Source organism: Carlito syrichta, unplaced genomic scaffold, assembly GCF_000164805.1.
Source record: "Carlito syrichta isolate Samal-C Ts95f unplaced genomic scaffold, Tarsius_syrichta-2.0.1 Scaffold169692, whole genome shotgun sequence".
In the NCBI taxonomy this organism is placed as follows: domain Eukaryota; kingdom Metazoa; phylum Chordata; class Mammalia; order Primates; family Tarsiidae; genus Carlito; species Carlito syrichta.
The window spans coordinates 187435-210252 of NW_007113788.1; the positions used below are offsets into that span (position 1 = coordinate 187435).

The 22818-nt window shown below is 48.7% G+C and overlaps 1 protein-coding gene across 2 annotated transcripts in view; it reads right to left on the bottom strand.

Moving 5' to 3' along the window:
* The window catches only part of ABCA3 (ATP binding cassette subfamily A member 3), a 52580-nt gene that overhangs the window by 21673 nt on the left and 8089 nt on the right, over positions 1 to 22818 (bottom strand). For both annotated transcript variants that reach the window (XM_021709250.1, XM_008051323.1), the window contains exons 6-16: positions 21419 to 21678; positions 18791 to 18907; positions 18404 to 18524; positions 9944 to 10117; positions 7633 to 7814; positions 6355 to 6498; positions 5659 to 5788; positions 4845 to 4999; positions 4440 to 4595; positions 3886 to 4096; positions 2510 to 2660 (exon numbers count right to left, since the gene is read on the bottom strand). In XM_021709250.1, coding sequence (XP_021564925.1) covers positions 2510 to 2660; positions 3886 to 4096; positions 4440 to 4595; positions 4845 to 4999; positions 5659 to 5788; positions 6355 to 6498; positions 7633 to 7814; positions 9944 to 10117; positions 18404 to 18524; positions 18791 to 18907; positions 21419 to 21678 — 1801 coding nt within the window. The remainder of the gene's footprint in view (positions 1 to 2509; positions 2661 to 3885; positions 4097 to 4439; positions 4596 to 4844; positions 5000 to 5658; positions 5789 to 6354; positions 6499 to 7632; positions 7815 to 9943; positions 10118 to 18403; positions 18525 to 18790; positions 18908 to 21418; positions 21679 to 22818) is intronic.

A 22818-nucleotide genomic window follows, 5' to 3' on the forward strand; every position in this document is an offset into this window, starting at 1 on the left:
AGATATATGGGCAGCCAACAGATACATGAAAATGTGCTCAGTCTCACTAATCATCAGAGAAATGCAAATCAAAACCACATTGAGATACCACCTAACCCCAGTAAGAATGGCCATCTGGGTGATGGAGTGAGACTCCAACTCAAAAATAAAATAAAAACAAAATAAAATAAAATCACAGGAACAAAGAACAGAGTACCATATGTTCTCACTCATAAGTGGACCTTGAACGATTATCACAATACAATAAAAAAGGGATTGGCAGTAGTGGAAGACTGCCAGGAAGGAGGGGGGTGGGATTGGCAGTTGAGGGACACTGCCAGGAGAGGGGGGCACACCTCATCAGCAAGGGTACCTGTATAATGAACATTTAGACCCAACCCTGAATTGTATCCCATATTTAAAAAAAAAAAAATATATTTATATATTTTAGCAGTTTTAGTTTCACAGCAAAACTAAGAGAAAAAAGAGATTTCCCACATACTCTACCCCAGTCCTGTTTGTTTTCCTCATGTAAGGTCTTATGAGCACTATGGCCTGTCAGGCATTCGTGAATAGCAAACACACACAGGAAACCAAAAAACAAACTAAAGTAAACTGGCATGTATTCATTTGCTTGCAGGATAGAGAAACACTTTCTAAGAATAAAAGCAATGGAAGAAATCACAAGGGATAGAATAAGACACATTAAATGTAAAATCTGTACGGAAAAATATCCCCAAAATCAAACAAACAACTTGGAGAAAGTTGCAACAAAAATGACTGGTGGTATCATATAAAACTGACCCATAAGGAAGCAAAAGACAGACAATAACAAACAAAAATAAACAAACAAAAATTTTACTTAAAGCCATAACAACAGAATAAAATAGATAGTCTCCTACCCTGCTGATGGAGAAGCAAAACCATACCTCCTTTCTAGAAAGAAATCTGGTGCTAATTACCCCACTTCTGGGATTCTATCCTGAGAAGGCCATTGGAGATCTGGACAAATAATTTTCTAGAAGGATGTATATTAGCATTTTTTTTTGAAAAACATGTGTACATGATAACAAGCAGATGTTAAATTATGGTATATCTGAATCATGGAACATTATTCAGCTATAAATCACATTGCTCAATCAGACTTGTAGCAAGATTAGATGTACTTTTAAGATACATGTCCTGGCCAGGTGTGGACTCAAGCCTGTAACCCCGGCATTTTGGGAGGCCAAGGTGAGAGGACTGTCTGAGCCCGTGGGTTCGAGACCAGCCTGGGCAACATGGTGAGACCTCGTCTCTACAATAAATCAAAAAATTAGCCGGGCGTGGTAGCACACGCCTGTAGTTTCAGCTACTTGGAAGGTGGAAGTAAAGGATCACCAGAGTGCAGCAGGTTGACCCTGGGGTGGCCATGAGTGTGCCGCTGCACTCCAGCCTGGGCAATGGAGTGAGACTCCAACTCAAAAATAAATAAAATAAAAATAAAATACATATTCCAAAGCCTCTGAATGCGATTCAAGAGTTTGGCTTTTCCTACCCTCATGGGTGGTTCTGCCCCGTGTAGAGGCAAGTGTGAGGCAAGTGCCCACGGCTCAAGTTCTGAGATTGAAATACACAAACTAGGACGGGCGCAGTGGCTCATGCTTGTAATCCCAGCAATTTTGGAGGCCAAGGTAGAAGGATTGCTTGAGCCCAGGAGTTCAAGACCAGCCTTGGTAACATAGTGAGACTTTGTCTCTACAAACGTTAAAAAAAAAATTAGCTGGGCATGGTGGCAAGCCTGTCATCCTAACTACACGAGAGGTTGGGGCAGAAGACTGTCCTGAGTCCAGGAGATCGAGGCTGTGGTGAACCATGATCGTGTTACTGCACTCCAGTCTGGGGGACAGAGGAGGACCCTGACTCAAACAAACAAAAAATGCTTATATAAGCTCATAGACTGTATGCAAATATAAATCTCAGTTCCACAAATAATTCTGAGAGTGGTGGCTGTGGATGTTTAACCTGTGTCAGGAGGGGGAGAGAACGGCACACAGGCAGTGTGTGCCCCTTTGATGAGTTAGATCTGTGTTTCGCCTTTTGAGGTCCAAGTTATGTCTTTCCTGGCCAGGAGGCCTAGCACCCAGGGGCCAGCCAAGCAGACTCACCACAGGCTGTCCATAGGCCCACGGGCTGAGGGATGCCCTCTTGCCAGCCACAGAGGGTACCTGTGAGCATCAAGCCCTCGTGGCCAACTAGGATCCCATCTTGGATTCATACAGGAGTGTGTCCTCCCAGGGATGTGTACCTGTGCGTGCCCTTTCCATGGGACCTCCCTGGAAGGTATACCTGTACGTGCTTTCTCCACATGCCCTCCCTGGGAGGCGTACCCATGCATGCCCTTCCAGGAATGTATACTGTGTGTGTCCTCTCCATGTGCCCTCTCAGGGAGGCATACCTGTGTGTGCCCTCCCCTTGAAGTGTACCTATGTGTGCCCTCTCCAGGAGGTGTACCTATATGTGCTCTCTCCACCAGCCCTTGCCAGGATACCTGTGTGTGCTCTCCTTGGGAAGAATGAAGGACAGCTCAGCCCCAGCATTGCTTTCCAGTGTGGCATTGGGGACATGGTGGCGAACCAGCTGGGAGATGCTTTCAGGGTTGCAGTGTGGCTCCTTCACCAGCGTCATGTGGTAGCCTGCACCTGAAATATGGGGAGGTGTGAGGCCCTCTGATTGTTCCTCCACATTTCCTCCTGCCCACACTAGGGTCTGGGGGCTCACACAGGGCAGGCTCAGAGGAAGGAGGATGGAGCACCGGGGCAGCTGAAGAGGAGCACACACAGAGCTCCCCGTGCTGTCCCTGGGGTCTTGCCTCCCTCTCCCTAGTTGAGGAGAGGTGCCGGAGGTCTTGGGGAACGGAGTGTAGCCAGGACACCTGCTCAAAGACAGAGTCTTCTCCCATCTGTAAAGCCCTCAGGGAAGGACATCAGCACCAGCAATATCTCATGTGTTGGGGGATCAATTTGGTGAAATTAACACAGATGGTTACAGGAAGAAAGCAGGAGTGGAGTGGGCATCACTGGCCACAGCCACACCACACAGCACTCTCAGGTAAGTCACCTCATCTCCTCCCCAGAGTCACTGTGCAGGAACTGGTATTTCCATGTCCTCTTTAGAGACAAGGACGCTGGGCCCAGGAAGAGCAATGGTTCGGCCAACCCGGCAGCCAGAGGCTGAAGCAAAGAGGATGCCTGAGCCCCCAAGGTCTGCTTACCCTAACCCTTTCTTGGTATCAAGCCTGTGTCTTTGCTGGGCATGCAGCTGGCCAGGATGAAGGCCGCCCCCTCCAGCCTGCTGCTGACCTCATTGGTCACCTCCTGGTCACCAAGGCTGCCTGTAAGCTGGTCCTCAGGAGGCCAGCAGAAGTGAGGAGGGCACTCTGAGGGTCTCCTAAGAGGAGGGGGTGTACCTGTGTCTTTGCTCCGCCCTCTGCTAGAATGTAGGGGAGGCAGGCAGACCAGTACCTTGAGAGGGAAGCTACACTCACACAGCAGGGGTGACCTTGAGAGGGAAGCTACACTCACACAGCAGGGCCAAGGGTTCTGGTCTGGCATCCCCTGCCAGCCCTGGGCTGTGCCGCGAGCCGCTCTTACTGCTACATCAGCACGCATGGTCTCTCCAGGCACCTGCTCTTAGCAGCTGTGGGCTTGGCCTCTGTTCCTTCCTGCTCCTCCCACTCCTCTTGCTCTCACATGCCCCTGGGCCTGGCCTGGGCTCTCCATCCAAGGGCAACAGGACAGGAAGTCTAGAGAAGGTCTCTCCCTACCTGATCTCAGGGCCCCTCATGAAAGTGACAGTGGGCAGTTCCCTTCAGCACAGTGGCCAGTGACACTGCTCTGTCACCACCTGCCCTGCCCCGCCACTCACCGTACTTCTGCTTGAGGAACAGCGAGGACCCACAGCACTGCAGCTCCCCCTTGGCCATGATGGCAATGCGGTCCCCCAGCAGGTCGGCCTCGTCCATGAAGTGGGTGGTCAGCAGGATGGTGTGGTCACTTTTCTGCTGCTGAAGAAGGTCCCAGATGGCCCTCCTGGAGATGGCGTCCATGCCTGAGGTGGGCTCATCCAGCATCAACACCTGGAGGGCAGAGGCACAGTCTCATGATGAGGGCAGAGCCGTGCCCGGGCCCAGGCTGGCTGTGCTGTAGGACCCATGCCACCTGAGGGGTCGCTGAGCTGGCTGGGGTTCTCCAAAGATGCAGCAGCACCATCCACGGCAGACTGCCTGTCCAGGGCGACAAGGGCCGAGGTGCCTGGACCTTGGCTGAAGGGCCGGAGGCAGAAGGGACAGCAGCCAGTTCAGGTTGAGCAGGAGCTAGAGCCTGAATGAGGCCCTTGGACCCTGCAGCCCCACATGCATGTCTGCCACCCATGGGGCCCTGACCTGTGCTCCTTCAGGAGGCCGGGCCGCTGCCCCCTACCTTGGAGCCCCCTATGAGGGCAATGCCAATGGAAAGCTTGCGCTTCGTGCCCCCACTCAGGAACTTGCTCCGGGAGTTCCACTTTTCCTCCAGGCCGAGGATGTGCAGCATCTGCTTGACTTCCTCAGGGCACTTCTGGTGTGATAAGCCCTTCAGCTGAAACCACAGGATGAGGAGAGATGGGGCAGGGGCTCCTGCGGGAGGCCAGCCCCATGCAGTGAGCTCCTGGCTAAGAGAAGCCTTCTCTTGCAATGATGGACTTGGAGCCCTGGCTTCTGCCCTGCTGGCTCCCTTCCCCCAGTTTTTACAAAACAGCTGCTCAGGACAGACTCGGGGTCCTTGGACTGCCCCAGAAACCCACGCACATCAGCAGTGAATAACCACATCCCGGTATCCCGGACTCACCTGTGCGTAGAAATAGAGATGCTCGGCGACTGTCAAGTTGTCAAACAGGACATCATGCTGTGGGCACAGACCCAGGCTCTTCCGGATCTGGACCATGTCTTGGGAGATCTCATACCCATTGATATATGCCCGTCCACTGGTAGGGGGAAAGAGACCTGGGGCCGAGCAGGAGACCCCCCACATTCAGCTTGAAAATCTTGCTCATTAGCACAAGGGGTAATGAACCCTCCCCTCGGTCATGCAGTTTCCTGGGTTTCCCTGAGGACCCTGCCCATGAGAGAGCCAGGGACCCCCCTCCCAACTCAGCAGCTGCGTCAGGTCTGCAGCTGGGCTAGCAGAGGACAGAAGAGGGAGGAGAAATGTAGGCGCATGTGTATGTCTACAACTACAACACACTCACAAAGCCCCCGCCCCAGGCCCCAGCCTGTGCTGCTAAATGCTTTGCTCAGGGAAGACAAAGTGAAACACCAGAGTTGAGTCTGGTGCACCAGAGACAGCTTTCAAGGAGAGCGGGTTGGCAAAATCAATACTGGGCAGACCTGCTCCTGAGTAGATTCGTGGGTCTTTACTGATCTTACTAAGCTTGGACATTTATGGGCAGAGGCAGTGAGGAGGGCAAGGGTCACTTGGGAGCTCTCTGCATGGTCCCTGGGCCCATGGGCCTGAGGTGCAGCCAGGTGTAAGGGCATCTCATGCCTCTGTGGCTGGCGAAGGCTGGAGAGCCATGTGAGGGAACAAAGTCAGAGATACACGGAAATGGTGTTGAAGGGGACCTGCCCATTGCAGGTAGATGTGGAGTCACTCTCTTCCTCACCTGTGAGCACGGACAGGGTGGTGGTCTTCCCGGCACCATTGTGGCCCAGCAGGACGGTGATCTGCCCCTCATACAGGTTCAAGTTCAGGTCTCTGACGGCTGTCTTGTCCTTAGTCCCCACTCTGAAGGCCTGCAGGAAAGGCAGAGTGCTGAATGCCTGTGGTCCTCAGGAGCCCTGTCCACGGGCCCCTCCTGTGCCTCAGCTGATCATCTCCAAAGGAGGCCAAGCCTGGCATCACCAGTCAGAGCACAGAGAGGAGGAGGAGCGTTTTGAGCAGAAGCTGCTCCCTGCTGCTCTGCTCCTGCCTCTCCTACCTTTCATGCATCCCACGACACCCTCAGTGTCCCTGCAGGGTCAGGAGGCCCATGAAGATGAGCACTGCTGTTCAGTTAAGTGCAGAATTTCCTGGAAGTTGGCAAGAGCAAAGCCTAAACAGCACATCTGCTGAACTCTGCCCTGAGCCTGGCTCCGAACTGGGCACTGGAGACACAGATGCAGAGATGTAACCTGTGCCCTGGAGATCTGGTCAGAAAGTCACCAAGGGGGTTCCTGCTCTCCTCCATCAGAGGCAAGGAGGCGACCAGGCTCAGAGGGGGCACCTGCCAGGTGGTAAGATCTCACTGCTGTGCTGCCCAGTCTGTCCCTGTGGTCCTGGCCAGTTCCAGCCCTGCCCTGTCCCCACAGGGAGGTGGCACCTTGGACAGATGCTTGATCTTGATCCCGGCTACCAGGTCCTCTGGCTCAGCTTCAAAGTACTCTGTCCTGAGTGCTTTCTCAGGGTCACTGTCTTCTTCCTCCTTCCCTGTGACCATCCTCGGGTTACCACACCAATAAGAGGGCTAGGATGAGAGCAGATGAGTGTCAGTTGTCTTGTTTTTGACATGCACAGCAACAGCCAGCTGATGCACTAGACACATGCAGCAACATGACCTTCATCCTAACCCTCCAAAGGTTATTGCTGTGCAGCTCCTAACTCATTTTACCCTGGGAAAGCACTAAGCCTCAGTTTCCCAATCTGGCAAATGGGCATAATGGTAACACACAGGCTTGTTGTGAAAATCAACTCAGGTATGATACAGAGGAAGAGAGGGTTTGTCAACTATGACATTTAATATACAGAGAGGTTACTGAATGCTCCAGTCCAGCGTGGTGTTGGAAAGGAGGCTGTATCTCCTACTACCTGACTGCTTCCTTACTGGAGCCACAAATGAGTGTGTAACAGTAGGCAGGACAGGCCACCAAGGCTGGGCTCCCTCTGCTATGAGGAGGCTCCCTCCTGCCTGCAGGAGGCCTCTCACTACCACAGTAACAGGCTGGGTGTGTGGGGTAAGAACATAGCCACAGACCTCATATACTCTGCTCTGGAAGGCAGCCCAGGGCTACAGAGCAGGGGATGAGAAACAGGCACCCTGGGAAGAACTGGTGTCAGTGGGTAGCCTGCGGGGGACTCACACAGCCCGCGGTTCTGCTCCCCATGTGTTTCCAGTGCCTGGAATAGTTTCTGGCATATACCACATACTACAGGTTTTAAGGGACATAGTTCTCATGCTTAGAGTGACTTTAAAATCAGAATGTGTCTTAAATTACACAATGCCATAGTTTAATGGTGGCATTTTTCTTTCTTAGTGATAAACAAAGAAATGGTTGCCTTTCACAATCAGTGTCACCTTAGATTTGATGAAATATAGAAGTGACCTCTTGATAAACATTTGTGGCCCTAACTAACCACGAATAGAAAATTTGTTAAGTCCCTTCTTTATTCCCTGCATCTCAGAGCCTGGAGTGGAAAGATTTGTCTCGGAGGCAGCAGGTCTTCCTCTCTCTTGGAATCAATCCCAAGGGCCTTTGGGACAGGCTTGCTGTGTATAAGGTGAGGTTCTCTATCCTAGCCCCCTGCAGGTGTCCCAAGCGCTGAGGATCCTTCTGCCACCCACAGAGGCAGGTGACCGGAAGAGCAGGGTGTCAGAACTCACCATGACGAAGAAGTACCAGGGCTGGGGCACACCGAACTGCCCTGGGAAGACGGCCTCCACGTACCAGGTCACCAGGCCGTAGAGCACAGAGTCCAGCAGCAGCATCCCCAGCACTTGCCCGAAGCAGAAGTCGTCATCCACATTGACAGGACTTAGGAGGTCTCGCCACTGGATGCCTGTGCCTGGAAGACACACCAGGAAAACCACCTGAAACTGGACAGACTGGAAGGGCTGAGGGACCTAGAAGCCCCAGATGGAACACATATACACATTCAACCATGCATCATTACTGCAAGGTCAGCATGAGTTTCTCTTTCTGGTTTCATAAAAAATCTGATCACTTTCTTCAAGTCTGTAAGACACCAGCAAGTTACAAAATCTGTAATTTACAGGGCCAGCAGAAGCTCACTGAGTAGAAGGCTTACATTTAATTTGCAATACATATGTACATATGTACACATATACACACATATGTGTGTATGATTTGGGTAAGGCCAGGCCAGTATGGACCAATGTGCATTTAATATATGTCCTTGTTACAAAAGGAAACATTTCAGACGTGCAAAGCTCTGTTTAATGGAACTTGGGGTATTTGTCTCCTCTTTGCCAACACCACAGTCCCTGTGGTGCCTGCATCTGTGTTTCCAGCCAGACTCTGTTGGCCAAGAGCCCTGATAGAAAAAATTGCCCTCTGGTCTTGGTGAATCTTTACTTTCAAACACCTAGAGATTTGTCTGTCTTAAGAAAATTTGCTATGGAATGAGAAAAGAAGGGTGCCACATAGTTAGCTTTCTCTATGTAAGTGGCTTTTTAAAACATATTTGAACCCCAAAAGGGAGTGCTCATTTATAGTCTAGCAACCCACTCCCAAGCATGGAAACACATACATTTAAAAGCTAAAGAGTTAGAAGATGCTGCCAGCCGGGCTCGGTGGCTCAGCCCATAATCCCGCGCCTTTGGGAGGCAGAGGTGAGTAGATTGCCTGCGCCCACGGGTTCAAGACCCGCCTGGGCAACTTGGCAAGACCTCATCTCTACAATAAATCAAAAATGAGCCGGGCATGGTAGCGCGCGCCTGTAGTTCCAGCTACTTGGAAGGCTGAGGCGGAAGGATCTCCAGAGCCCAGCAGGCCAAGGCTGCGGTGGCCGGAAGCGGCCACTGCACTGCAGTCTGGGTGACGGAGTGAGACTCCAACTCAACAAAAAAAGGACTGAAGAAAACATTCGAATGAAGGAGAAAGCAACACAACGTTCCTGTGACTGTTCATCCATCTCCTTCCAGAGACCCAGAACTCTGCAAGCTTTACAGTGACTAGGAACTGTATGGCACAATGGTTTGACTGTGTTCCCCAGATCTGTGTGTTGGAGATGGGACTCCCAATACAGCTGTATTGGCAGTGGGGTTGGCAAGAGGTGCTTAAGTTAGTGTCTACTGCAGGCTTTGCAGAGCAGAAGCCCACAGGACAAGACCAGCCCAAGGAAGTGGTTTTTTTTTTTTTGAGTTGGAGTCTCACTTGGTCACCCAGATTGAAGTGCAGTCTCACCTGCTGGGCTCCAGCGATCCCTCCGTCTCAGCCTTCCGAGTAGCTGGAATTACAGGCATGCGCTACCACGCCTGGCTGATTTTTTGATTTATTTTAGAGATGAGGTCTCGCTGCCCAGGCGGGTCTTGAACCCGCGGGCTCAGGCAATCCACTCACCTCAGCCTCCCAAAGGCGCGGGATTACAGGCTGAGCCACCGAGCCTGGCCCAAGGAAGTGTTTTATTTGACCCCCCATGATATTTTTAAAATCAGAAGCTTTCACAAAAATCAAGAAAATAATGCCCTGGTTTATCACCTGTTTCTCTCTCAGGCCTCTCTGCCCTCGTTATCAATCATTGCAAGAGGTACTGAGGAAGATGCTAACGTTGTCCTTTACTAAGAGCTTGGAGTTGGTCAAAAGTCCTCAAAACTGGTGGACCTTGAGATTTCTGGTGTAATGGCTCTGAACGTCTCAAGCAGTTGGAAGAGACTCAAGTCACCAAGTTAAATCCCATCACTGGATAGACACAGGTGTGGTGGTCCTGCCCCTCTGTTCCTTGAGTTCTGAGCATCTTCCACCCACTGCCCCATGGCTCCTGTCACTCCTCCTGGGCTGCCCTGGACCTGAGCTTGCCATTGCCCAGGGCCAGGTGCACTCTCAGTGCCTGTCTGCCGACACCTCCTCAGCTGCCCTGATTTGCCAGTGTATTGTCTGAGGTAGAGTTTAACTACTGGAGGCGCTTGTAGTTAGTTGCACTCTAAGCGTTGCTGATTCAGCGAAAGCACTTACCTTTTGCTTCAAATTTCCCTATGAGCTGGGCTCCCATTGCCATGGCAACATTGGACAGCAGGCAGGAGCAGAGCTTCTGGCTCAGAGTCATCCAGTTGTATCGGGGAGCAACGAAGAAGTATGGGATATATGTGAAGAAGTAGAGGAATCCCCCAATAGCTGCCGCCATGTTGGCTGCCGGTAGAGAAGAGATGGGGATGTATGTGTCAGTGCCATCAGGGCTGGGCTCTCCCACAGGATAAGGAAGCCTCTCCTGGGTCCGAGCAATCCTACACACTCCCTAGTACCTGCCATCCACACACAAGCCCTGGCAGTGGGGGACCCCAGGCCTGGCCAACAGTCTTTTCTCTGTTTGGTGTGCAGGTGCCCTGGGGATGGCACCCCTCCTGGAGCTGCACATGTTGTCTTCATCCCAGGGACCCCAGGGGGCTGATACCTCCAGCCCTTTCTCCACACCTTCTAGCTGCCTCCTTGACATCACACACCTGAAATGGCTACTCCCAAATCCCTGATTCCCACCCGAGCCCCACTTCTGCCTGTCCTGCCCAATCTCTCTCATTCGTTCATTTATTCACTTGTCAGATACTCACTGAGCACCTACTCTGAGCCACCTACTGTTGCAGGTATGAAGGAGATGGCCACACATAAAACAGAGACGACCCCTCCCCTCCCAGAGCCTGGACTCTAGCAGGAGACAGCAAAGGAGTAAGGAAGCCAAGCACAGTGCGTGCTGGGTGGTGACAAGCACTGGACAGAGCAAGGAGGCACAGGACAGGAAAAGATGCTCCAGCGGGCAAGGAGGGCTTTGAGGAGAAGGTGACAAGTGAGAAAGACCTGGAACAGGCTGGTGACTGGGTCATGGACGTGTGCAGGGAACAGCGTGGTTTCAGTCCATGCCAGTAGTGCTCAAACTCTTTGGTCTTAAGACCCATTAAAAATTATCAGGGGCCAGGCATGGTGACTCCCGCCTATAATCCCAGAACTTTGGGAGGCCGAGGTTAGCACACTGTTTAAGCCCAGGAGTTAGAGACCGCCTGGGTAACACAGCGAGACCCCATCTCTACAAAAAAAAAAAAACCCAAACAAACAAGCAAACAAGCAAACAAAATTATCTGAGCCTGGGAGGTCGAGGCTGCTATAAGCCATGATCATCATGAGCATGTCACTGCACTCCAGTCTGGGCGACAGAATGAGACCCTGACTCAAAAAACCCACAGATTATCAGGGACACTATAGGGCTTTTCTTTATGTAGATTATATTTGTTCTATAAAAAATTAATACTGAGAAAATTTAAAGCTTTTTAACATTTCTTTTTTTTTAACATATTTTTTAAGATTGTGGGGTACAGTTAAGGGTTAGGTATACAAATATGCATCGTTCAGGCACCCTTGTTGATCAGGGGTGTCCCCCCACTTTTTAACATTTTAAAATAACAATAATAAACCTACCACAAGTTAACTATTTTTATGAAGAACAGCCACATTTTCCATAATATAGTAAGAAGAGTAGCAGTATTCTTGTTTGTTTTCTTATTTTTGATCTTTTTCTCCCACCTCTGGTGCTTGAATCAGGAACAATGTTTTACGTTTTTGTAAATGGCCATGATGTCCAATTTACTAGATTATAGCTGGATCCTCAGACCTGCCTCTGTATTTGCTCTATCGTACTATGTCATTTTGGGTAAAGTATATGAAGAAAATTTAGATTCGGGCAGATATGTAGTTGGAAGAGGGAAGGGTGTGGGAACAGTCTTTACTGATATTTTTGGCTATTCTTTGACACTACACCACTCAGCTACCACTCAACAAGTGGTAGCTTCTGAAAGGTTAGGTGTCACATGTAATCAAACTCACCAGTGGATTTCTTTTTCTTTTTTTCATTTTTGAGTAGGAGTCTCACTATGTCACCCACTGGAGTGCGGTGGCACACTTACGCCACTGCAGCCTCAACCTGCTGGACTCAGGTGATCCTTCTGCCTCAGCCTTCCAAGTAGCTGGAACTACAGGTGCGTGCCACAACGCCTGGCTAATTTTTTTTGATTTATTGAAACAAGGTCTCACCAAGTTGCCCAGGCTGATCTCGAACCACTGGACTCAGGCAATCCTTTCGCCTCCGCCTCCCAAGGCATTGGGATTATAGGTGTGAGCTACCGTGTCCAGTTACCAGTGGATTTCTTATACTTTGTTACATTAAAATCTATTGGTTTATCTTGCACTTTTTTTTTTGAGTCAGGGGGTCTCACTCTGTTTCCCAGGTTGAAGTGCAGTAGCACAATCATGGCTTACCACAATCTCAGCCTCCTGGGCACAGGTGATTCTTCTGCCTCAGTCTCCCGAGTAGCTAAGACTACAGGTACGTGCCACCACATCTGGCTAATTTTTTTTGTAGATGCAAGGTCTAGCTATGTTGCCTAGGCTGGTCTCAAACTCTTGGGCTCAAACAATCCTCTCACCGTGGCTTCCCAATGTGCTGGGATAACAGGTATGAGCCACCACTCCTGACCTATCTTGCAATTTGAATTAATTTTTATTCTTGCATAATTTTTGCCACGTTATATTAGTCATTCAGAAAATATTGTTTATTGAATTATGCAGATCTTCTAAGCATTGACACGTTTATGTATAAAATATTTTTAAAATCACACTTACTGTTAATATGGTCACCAGTCCTGCAAAAAGATCTTTTTTTTTCTTTTGAGTCAGTGTTTCACTCTGTCACCCAGACTGGAGTACAATAACACTATCATGGCTACTGCAGCCTTGATTTGCTGGGCTCAGGTGATCTTTCTGGCTCAGACTTCCAAGTAGCTGGAACTATAGGCATGTGCTACCACGCCTGGCTAATTTTTTGTAGAGATGAGGTTTCACCAAGCTACTCAAGCTGGTCTCAGACCCTTGGGCTCAGACAATCCTCTCACTTCCACCTCCCAAAGTGCTGGAATTATAGGCACGAGCCACTGCACCCAGGCCCATAAAAAGTTCTGGGAAGTTGTCAAGCTCATGGTGATAGATTTGAGTTTGCAAAAGTCTATTTTTTGCTTGAAAGCTTTAATTTTATTACTAACATTGGAAAGTACCAGTTGTTTCCCTTGAAAAGACAGGCTCATAATTGATAAAATGCCTACCAAATACTAACGATAAATAACTATAATCTGATGGTTGTTCCTTCAAGCAAAAATGATGTTCCATGAAAAAAGTGGCTAGTTTAGCTGATAACTCAAACAACTGTGCTTTTCCTCAAGATAATAAACTTGCAGCACAAGTACTTTATGTGTACATCCCATTCTATCACACAGAATACTAAAGAAAGTGTATTCAAGAGTGAAGATTTAATAAAATTACTATTTTTTAACTGCTTCATTAAAGACATTCTTTTTTTTTCTTTTTTGGAGTTGGAGTCTCACTCTGTCGCCCATACTGTAGTGCAGTGGCCACTCCCGCTTCCGGCCACCGCAGCCTCGACCTGCTGGGCTCCGGTGATCCTTCCGCTTCAGCCTTCTGAGTAGCCAGAATTACAGGTGCGCACTACCACGCCCGGCTAATTTTTAAATTTTATTGTAGAGATGAGGTCTCGCCTGCCCAGGCGGGTCTCGAACCCATGGGCTCAGGCAATCCACTCTTGAGTGGAGCTGGTGCCGTTTGCTGTATGTGATGGGAAGAATACAGTGACGACTCACATGACTTGGGGCCACGATTCATGCTTTGGTCTGGCAGTTTGCCCACTGTTGCTTTTAAACCATTGCTACAAATGTTAATGTGGTGGAAAAGGCAAAAACAGCATCTTGGTATCATAAGACCAGTTTTATTTTGTGAACCCCCTAAATGGGTTCCCTGGGGATGGCTAGGAGTCTGCAGATCATGCTCTGAGAACTTCTGATCTACTCAGGGCAAAAGCCTGGACAGGGATGGTGTGAATGGGGAAGAGCAGCAGCATCAGGGACTGACAGCTGCTGGCCCTGCCTGGGTAGGGTCTTGCTGACCAGAGTAGGTGCCTTAGCTTTTTTTCTGTGTGAGACAGTCATGGGAGTTTTTTTTTTTTTTTGAGTTGGGGTCTTACTCTATCACCTAGGCTGGAGGGCAGTGACAAGATCACAGCTACTGCAGCCTCGACCTGCCCAGGCAATACATCTGCCTCAACCTTCCGAGTAACTGGGACTACAGGTGCATGCTACCATGCCCAGTTAATTTTTTGATTTATTGTAGAGACAAGATCTCACCATGTTACCCAGGCTGGTCTCAAACTCCTGGACTTATGCAATCTTTTGCCTTAGCCTCCAAAAGTGCTGGGATTACAGGCAGGAGCCACGCACCTGGCCCACAGGAGGGTTTTGAGCAGAAGTGGGATAAGCTCTGACTGACATTTTAGGAGGTTCACACTACTGGCTACATTGAGAACTAGAGGAGGCCCAGGGAAACCAGTTATGGGGCAATCACACATAAACCAGTCAGGCAAGGGCGGTGGTGGGGCCATGGTGGGGCAGCAGAGGAGGTAAGAAGTGGGAGGGAGCTCAGGTGCACCCTGAAGGTGGAGCTGTCAGGATTTTTTGATGAACTGGGCACAGAGTAGGATGGAAAAAGAGAGGATGAAGCAACCAGAAGGATGGAGTTGCTGCTTACAGAGATGGAGGAACAAGTTTCTGAGGATAAGATCAGGAGCTTGGTTCTGGACATGTTCTGACTGAGAGGCACAGGAAGTGGGAGCTGTCACATATAGGTCTGAGTTCAGGACAGACACTTAAGCTGGAGGCTTAAATTTGGGAACTAACAGTATGTTCAAAGCTCTCCAAGAGAATTGGTATGAGTAGAAAAGAGAAAGCCTTCGAAATAGAAGGCTACAGACTTTCAGGAGTAAATGAAGAAGTGCTGCCATTGAAAAAGGACTTTTCTTTCACAAAAATGGATAAAGAAACAAGAAGAAGGGCCGGGCACCATGGCACATGCCTGTAATCCCAGCACTTTGGGAGGCTGAGGTGGGAGGATTGCTTGAGCCCAGGAGTTTAAGACCAGCTTGAGCAACATAACAAGACCTCATCTCTACAAAACAATTAAAAATTACCCAGGTGTGGTATATATAGCTATAGTCCCAGCTACTCTGGAGGCTGAGGCAGGAGGATTGTTTGAACCTAGGAGTTTGAGGCTGCGGTAAGCCATGATTATGCTACTGCACTCCAGTTTGGGTGACAGAAACCTTGACTCAAAAAATAAATAAACAAGAACAAGTGGATATGTATAAGAATCAGTAGGATAGTTCATAAAGGATAAATACGAGGGTCTGACAATTAAGTTCGCAAACTTGCTATCATGCGCTTACATTGGCAACACAGTACAACTTGGTAAGGTTTCATAACCTTGGTATTCAATGTCTCACAGCTGTGTTCATGTTGATGTGTAGCGGTGTCTTGTGGAGTGGCGTTCATTATTGTTGTTGCATGTTTTTGTGTGACTTTGTGAGAATGTTGGAACTTGAATTAGAGCAATGAGCAAACATTAAATGTCTTGTTAAACTTGGCGGGAGTGGAAGTGAAATCAGGGACATGTTGGTCCAAGTTTATGGGGATAATGCTATGAAGAAATTGGCAGTGTACAAATGGATTAAACGTTTTTCTGAGGTGACAGAAAGCATCACCGATGAAGAGAGGTCAGGTCAGCTAGTAGTGAGCAGAACTGATGAAAACATTGCAAAAATTCGTCACATTGCATGTCAAAATCGTCGCTGACTATGAAAAGCACAGCAGACCAAATAAACATTGAGAGAGAAACAGGAAAATCTTTTTTTTTTGAGTTGGAGTCTCACTCTGTCACCCAGACTGGAGTGCAGTGGCCACTCTCGGCCACCGCAGCCTCTACCTTCCGCCTCAGCCTTTCAAGTAGCTGGAACTACAGGTGCACGCTACCATGCCTGACTAATTTTTTGATTTATTGTAGAGATGAGATCTCGCCAAGCTGCCCAGGTGGGTCTCGAACCTGCAGGCTCAGGCAATTCACTCACCTCAGCCTCCCAAAGCGTGGTATTACAGGCTGAGCCACCGAGCCCGGCTAGAAACAGGAAAATCTTGCCATGAGAAAGGTATCTGCAAAAATTGTCCCGAAAGAGTTCTTGCATCATGACAATGTACCAGGTCACTCAGCACTGTCTGTAAGGGAATTTTTAGCCAGTAAACAAATAACTGTATTGGAACACCCTTCCTACTAACCGGATCTGGTCCCCAATGGCTTTTTTCTTTACCCAAAGATAAAGGAAATATTAAAAGGAAGACATTTTTATGACATACAGGACATCAAGGGTATTATGATAACAGCTCTGATGGCCATTCCAGAAAAAGAGTGCCAAAATTGCTTTGATGGGTGGATGAGACACTGGCATTGGTGCATAACTTCCCAAGGGGAGCACTTTGAAGCTGATCATAGTGATATTCAGCAATGAGGTATGGAGCACTTTTTCTAGGATGAGTTTGTGAACTTAACTGTCATACCTCTTACAGTCATTGAATAAAATCTCAATAGAGGAAATACATTCTAGAGTACACACAGTCAAAGAGAGAATTAGGGAATCAGGAAACAATTGTAAAGACTTCATACAGGATAGAGCATGAAGAGTACAGTACAAACCAAGAAGTGAAGAGTCATGAAAGACAGACTGAGATAACATCTCACATCCATTAGGATGGTAACTATAAACAACAAACAAACAGAAAATAACAAGTGTTGGTGAGGAAGTAGGGAAATCGGAACCCTTGTGCTGGTAGGAATGGAAAATGGTGCAAATGCTGCAGAAAATAGTCTGGCAGCTTCTCAAAAAGTTAAATATGGAATACCACGTGACTCAGCAATTTCACTTCTGGGTACATACCAAAGAATTAAAAGCAGGGGCCCACGTCCACAGCAGCTAAACCATAGAAGCAGCCAGTGGTCACTGATGAACAGGCAAACAAGATGTAGGCTATGCATACAGTGGAATATCAGCCTCAAAAAGGGGAGGCTGACATGGGTTACAATATGCATAAAACCTTCATGCATAGTGAAATAAGCTGGTCAAAGAATACAAAGACACTATGATTCCACACATATGAGATTCCCAGAGTAGTCAAATCCACAGGGCCGGAAAGTAGAATGGTGGTTTCCAGGGAGTGGGGAAGGGAGGAGTTAGTGTTTAATGGGATCAGAGTTTCAGTAGGGAAATATGGAAAGTTCTGGAGCTGGATGTTGGTGATGGTTGCACAACAATGTCAACGTGCTTAAAGCCACTGACCTGCTCACTTAAACATGTTTAAGGTGGCAAATTTTATGGTAAGTGTATTTTACCACATACATAAGAAGTAAGAGATATGAAAAACAGATTGGAAACTCCAACAAAGGTTCAGCAGAAGAGAGCAACAGGGAGAATGGAAAGAAAAATCTGAAGAAATACTATCTGAAATGTGTTTGAAATACTAACATGAGTCCTCAGATCAAAACACTCACAATAAAGGAAAATCATGCCACACTGTCAGCAGACATCCTACCAACATGGCAAGAGGATAACATCAGAAAATTGCCAAGGGAAAATATCTGTACACGGAGAATTTTATATGCAGCTAAAATATTATGCAGGAGTGAGGGCAAAATAAAGGCCTCTTTGGACAGACAAAGTAAAAAAGAACCAGCCACTTACTGATCCCCACTGAGAGAATATTCCAGAATATACCTCAACAGAAAGAAAAGTAAACCCAAAGGGGCAGAGTACACAAACACTGTGTGTACGTAAAATATGTTGGCAAAGGATATGAATGTAAAATAGTAACAGTTTATGTCCTTTTAAACAATAAAAAACAAGAAGTTGGGAAATAGTAATGAGTACTAGAGTATGGTAAGGATTGGGTCATATCTGAGAGGAGGCTGGAAATACTGAATAACTTCACCTTGTAGAAAATCTTAAAAGATAAGCCATTAAATGTAACATCACTAAAAGAAGAGAAATACAACTTACATCCTCCAAACCATCAGAGCAAAAGGAATTATAGGAGACTTTATTGGTCTAAGAGAAGGCAGAAAAGGAGAAAAATAAGCAAAGAAGAATGATTATAAAGAGAACACGCAAAGTGCAGGCAGCAGAAATGACCTTCAGTGTGACTGTTATCACAGGTGCCAGCAGGTGGCTGAGCTCGTAGGTCCTGCCTCCAGCTTGCCCTTCCTTTCAGCTGCTAGACAGTGTCAGCACAGCCCCCACATGTGGCCTTCTTCCCCCTAAGTATCCCTTGTCAGATCCTCCCTGGGGCAGTCCCGCCAGGCTCTGTCTCAGTCTCTGCCCTGTCCTGCTAAGCTTCCTCGGAGCCTGACCCTCTTCCCAGGACTCCTCCCTTCTGATAATGCAGTCTCTGGGTTATGCCCATGTAGTTGCCCTTGGACCTCTGACCCTTAAACATCCCAAGTGAGCCTGCCCGGCTTCCTGAGACTCAGTCCGCCCCCACAACCCTGACCCACCTTTACTGAAGAAGGTGCTGACCATGAAGCTGAAGGAGATGGAGGAGGAAGCGAAGCACAGCAGGAAGGCCAGCACCAGGGATGGGTCACTGCTTGACAGCACGGCCACATCCTTCTTCACCTGCAGCATGTGGGAGTAGGGTGGACTGGAAGAGTCCTAAACATCCCTGGTCACAGGGGACACAGCTAAGGACGGGAGAGGGCTCCATGCCTCAGGAAGGGGGACACCAACCGTGGCTCTCCCCGGAAGGGAATGACTCCCGTGAAGTTGCTGACCATGGACATTCTCTCCCAGAGCAAGACCCACCTGGGGCTCCGGGCCTCCCAGGGACTGTGGCTGCCTCTGACTCCCCCTCCTCATGAGAGCCCTGTGGAGGCCATGCTCACCTTGACGCAAAAGAGCAGGGTCATGAGGGAGACAGCGATGAGAAGGAGGAGGAAGAACATGAGGAACCAGGCACTCCAGTGCAGCCAGCTGCTGAGTCCCATCATGCGCATGTACTCCTGGGGGGAGAGCGTCAGCTACTGGGGAGGTTGCCCCCACTGGCCACCAGGTGCCTTCCACACCACAGACTCTCCTCACAGTCTCTGTGTGCGTGTCCGTGCGTGCACATGTCTGGGTGTGGATGTCTGCATGTCTGTGTGTACGTGTCTGTGTATGTGTGAATCTCTGTGTGCGTGTGCATGTTTCTGTGTATGTGCATGTCTGTGTTTGTGTGTCTGTGTGTGCAAGTGCACGGTCTGTGTCTGTGTGTCTATGTCGGTGTGTCTGTGTGTGCATGTGCTGTCTGTATATGGATCGAGAGGGGGATGATAGATGCCTGTGTGATAGATACTTGAGGTGGGAACAGCATGGTACACCAGGCTGGGCAGCAGAAGGCCTGTCATGGCAGCTCTTGTTTGGTTTAAAGAACTTGCCCTCTCCTACCTTTCCTGGCCTTAAATGCTACCAACACGGGAATCTATCCTGAGAGAGCCCCTCACTTTCCGCTGAGCGACTCCCTCACTCTCCGCTCCCTCGCTCTCCACTGGGCGACGGCCTTCCTCTCCTTGAGGTTGAGCTAAGAGTCAGCCTATTTCCCCCACAGGCCATGAAGCCCAGTCATGACTGTCTCCCTCTCCTGCCACACAACATGGGTCCCCAGTACATGTTGATTAAGTAATAATGCTCTCAAAAGTCCTTCAGGAGTGCCCCTTATCCCATGGTGCAATTCTAGATTCCCAGCATGTGCTTCCTGTCTGTTTGTGGTCAGACTATTTTCCTCAAGCTGTGTGGTGTAGCTCAGGTCCTGAGTCAGGTGGTGGGAACCCAGCCCCTCTGTTGGCCAGTAGAAAGACCCCTGGTTGCTAGCTGTATGGCATCAGCTCCTGAGCTGGGAGAGGGGACTCCAGGTCAGACCGTGGCTGTGGATACCATAGGTACTCGCTCCCTCACTGGCCATCACTCTGAAAGTAGAGGTCCAGAACCTCTGCTATGAAGGGTGCACCATTGAAGAGGTAGGCCATGGTGATGTGGAGGCTCTGATCACCCTTTCTTCCTCACCTGCCCTGTTAGGCAGTCAGGGGTGCAATGAGGAAACCCAGCTCTTCACTGACCAAAAATCGCCTGGGGAGTCCTGGGGCAGCTGTGCGGTCTGATACGGCAGCCAACAGCATGTACGGCCATTTCAACTTAAGACATTACAAGTTAGTAAAGTTAAAAAATTCAGTGCCACATTTCAAGTGCTCAGTGGTAACAGCAAAGGACAGTAGATACAGGATGCCCACTGTTGCAGGCAGCTTCCCTGGACAGCGCTGGTCTGAGGATGGGTACCAGGGTTGATCACATGTCTCCTACATGCCAGGCACTAAGCGAGGCTGCTGGTCTTCCAGCCTTTTCCCACGCACCACTCCCAACCTCCAGAGCAGCAGGAAGGTGAGTGCCATGTCCTCTCACACGCCCACGCTCAGACCCAATTGTCATTCCACATTTGCCCATTTGTTTTAGCTATACATCTGTAGGCGAGCATGTTAGCACAGATAGTTCCTCTGAACCATTTCATGGATGACTACCTCAGTGCTACACTGTTTTATTAAAGTCATTTAAGGCACCCAAGCAGATCACTGCCTTCCCTGGGTTTCCCAGCTCTGGTTTGCAGCATTTAAAAGCACCAATAATCACAGATTTGGCACCACTGACAACATTCTAAATGTTGTTTCATTGGTACCATAGACATTTCCAAAGAAGGGACTTCAGTAAGTTCTGGGTAACAGCAGTACCACTGGTATGAGTTTATAGGTGACACTTTCATTCGGCTGTACTGAATTAAGTCAGTTACGACTTTATAGTGACATTTCATATACTTCTTAATTTTCCATATGCCTAACAGTCTGTAACGACCATTGTCCTATATGCAATGTTAATGATCTTCCTGTTCAGCCAGGTGTTTAAACGTCTGATCTCACTATTGACCTAACCTCTAGAAGGGCACCGTCCAACTGAACTAGAACAGAAGCATCTGTGACTTTAAGTTCTATAGTAGCCACATCAAGAATGTGAAGAGAAACAGGTCAAATTAATTTCAAGGATATAGTCTACTTAACCCAGCATATCCCAAATACTGTCTTTTCAACATATAATCAATATAAAAATTACTAATGGGACAGTCTGCATTTCTTTTTGTGCTAAGTCTTTGACCTCAGTGCATGTGTTACACTTTTGGCACATCTCAGTGGGACTGGGCACATAGTGGGTGCTTGAAGCCTCTGGGGCCCAAGGCTTCTGTGTAGGATGATGCAGCTTAAGGGCCACTTTCTGTCCTCAGAGTACTGCACACAAAACATGGTGCTATATCAGGGTTTTGAAAATCCAGCTACACCAGCATCATTTCAAGGATGCCCAGAGCAACAAGGGCACCACCCCACACCCTCTGCTCCTGCCTGACGCCTAGGTGGCCTCCAGATGAGCCCCTGGACATGACCTCCTCATGGTGGTACCATTTCTAGAACTCTGTGAAGCCAAATGCAAAAGGCTACCTTCAGCTTCCGCTCTTTCTCCTGCACAACAGCCCGGATGATGGTGAGAGAGGTATAGGTGAAGCTCAGCATGAGCAGCAGGGGCAGCTGGTACTGGATGGCGACCAGGAAGGGGTCTGCGATGAACGGCGGGTATGGGAATCTCTTTGCAATCACTGTGACCTTCTGGAACAGCTGGCGCGTGGTGGTATCGGCGTGGTACTGCATGATGGCCCTGTCCACAGCATGCTGCACAGCCAAGAAGCCCTCCCGGATGTATCCTGAGTGCGGAGGCAGAGAACATTGCAGTGCTGCTTGTGAAGGCAGAAGGTCACATGCACAGGGTGTACAGGGGGAGGGGTGTATGAGGCAGCAGAGTGACTTCACCTAGTGGTCCCCCCACCCCCGTGGCATTCTGAGCTGTTCAGCAGTCCCACGGGAGAAGAGAGGAAACGCACCACATACAGAGAGCAAATAAGAAGAGAGATATTGGCTGGGCGCGGTGGCTCAAGTCTGTAATACCAGCACTTTGGGAGGCCAGGGTGAGGGGATTGCCTGAGCCCATGGGTTCGAGAACAACCTGGGCAACTTGGCTCTACAATAAATCAAAATATTAGTCAGGTGTGGTACAGTGTGCCTGTAGTTTCCGGCTACTTGGAAGGCTGAGGTGGAAGGGTCATCTAAGCCCAGCAGGTCGACGCTGGGGTGGCTGTGACCATGCCATTGCACTCCAGCAACAGTGAGACTCCAAAAAAAAAAAAAAAAAGTAGACATGTTATTGACACGTTCACTTTGTAACTAACACAACACCCCCAAAATCATATACTGATCACATTTTAAAAACTTGTAAAAGTGAACTTGGCTGGAAAGACTCTGTATGCCCCAAAAAGACTTGATAGGATTCCAAACAAACAAACAAACAAACAAAAGTCAGGTCAAAAATATACTAGAAGAGAGTATGTCAAGAGAGTTAAGTTAGGGAAACTGGGAACAGCAACAAAAGTATGAAGAACAAGAGCATTTTCCCATGTCTAGAGAGTGGGGACTGATTCTGGGGGGCTGGTTCCATGGGGTACCCCAGGAGTCTAGGAGCCCAGAGGAAGAAGGAAATGGCCCACATGCCCACCTGTAACTGGGAAGGCAGACTCTGAGTTCAGAAAGAGGCTGGTGAGCTTTGCCAAAATTAGGTCAGAAGAAGAGAAGGGTTTGGTGGACGTATGGGTTTCCTGTTGCTGCTATAACAAATTACCACAAACTTGTGGCTTAGACAACAGAAATTTCTGATCTTATAGTTCAGGAGGCTAGGAGTCTGGTACAGGCCTCAAAGATCTAAAATTAAGGTGTCAGCAGAACTGTGCTTTCTTCTGGAGGTCAGGGGACAATGTCTTCCTTTTTTGGTGTTTAGAGGTGTCCACATTCCT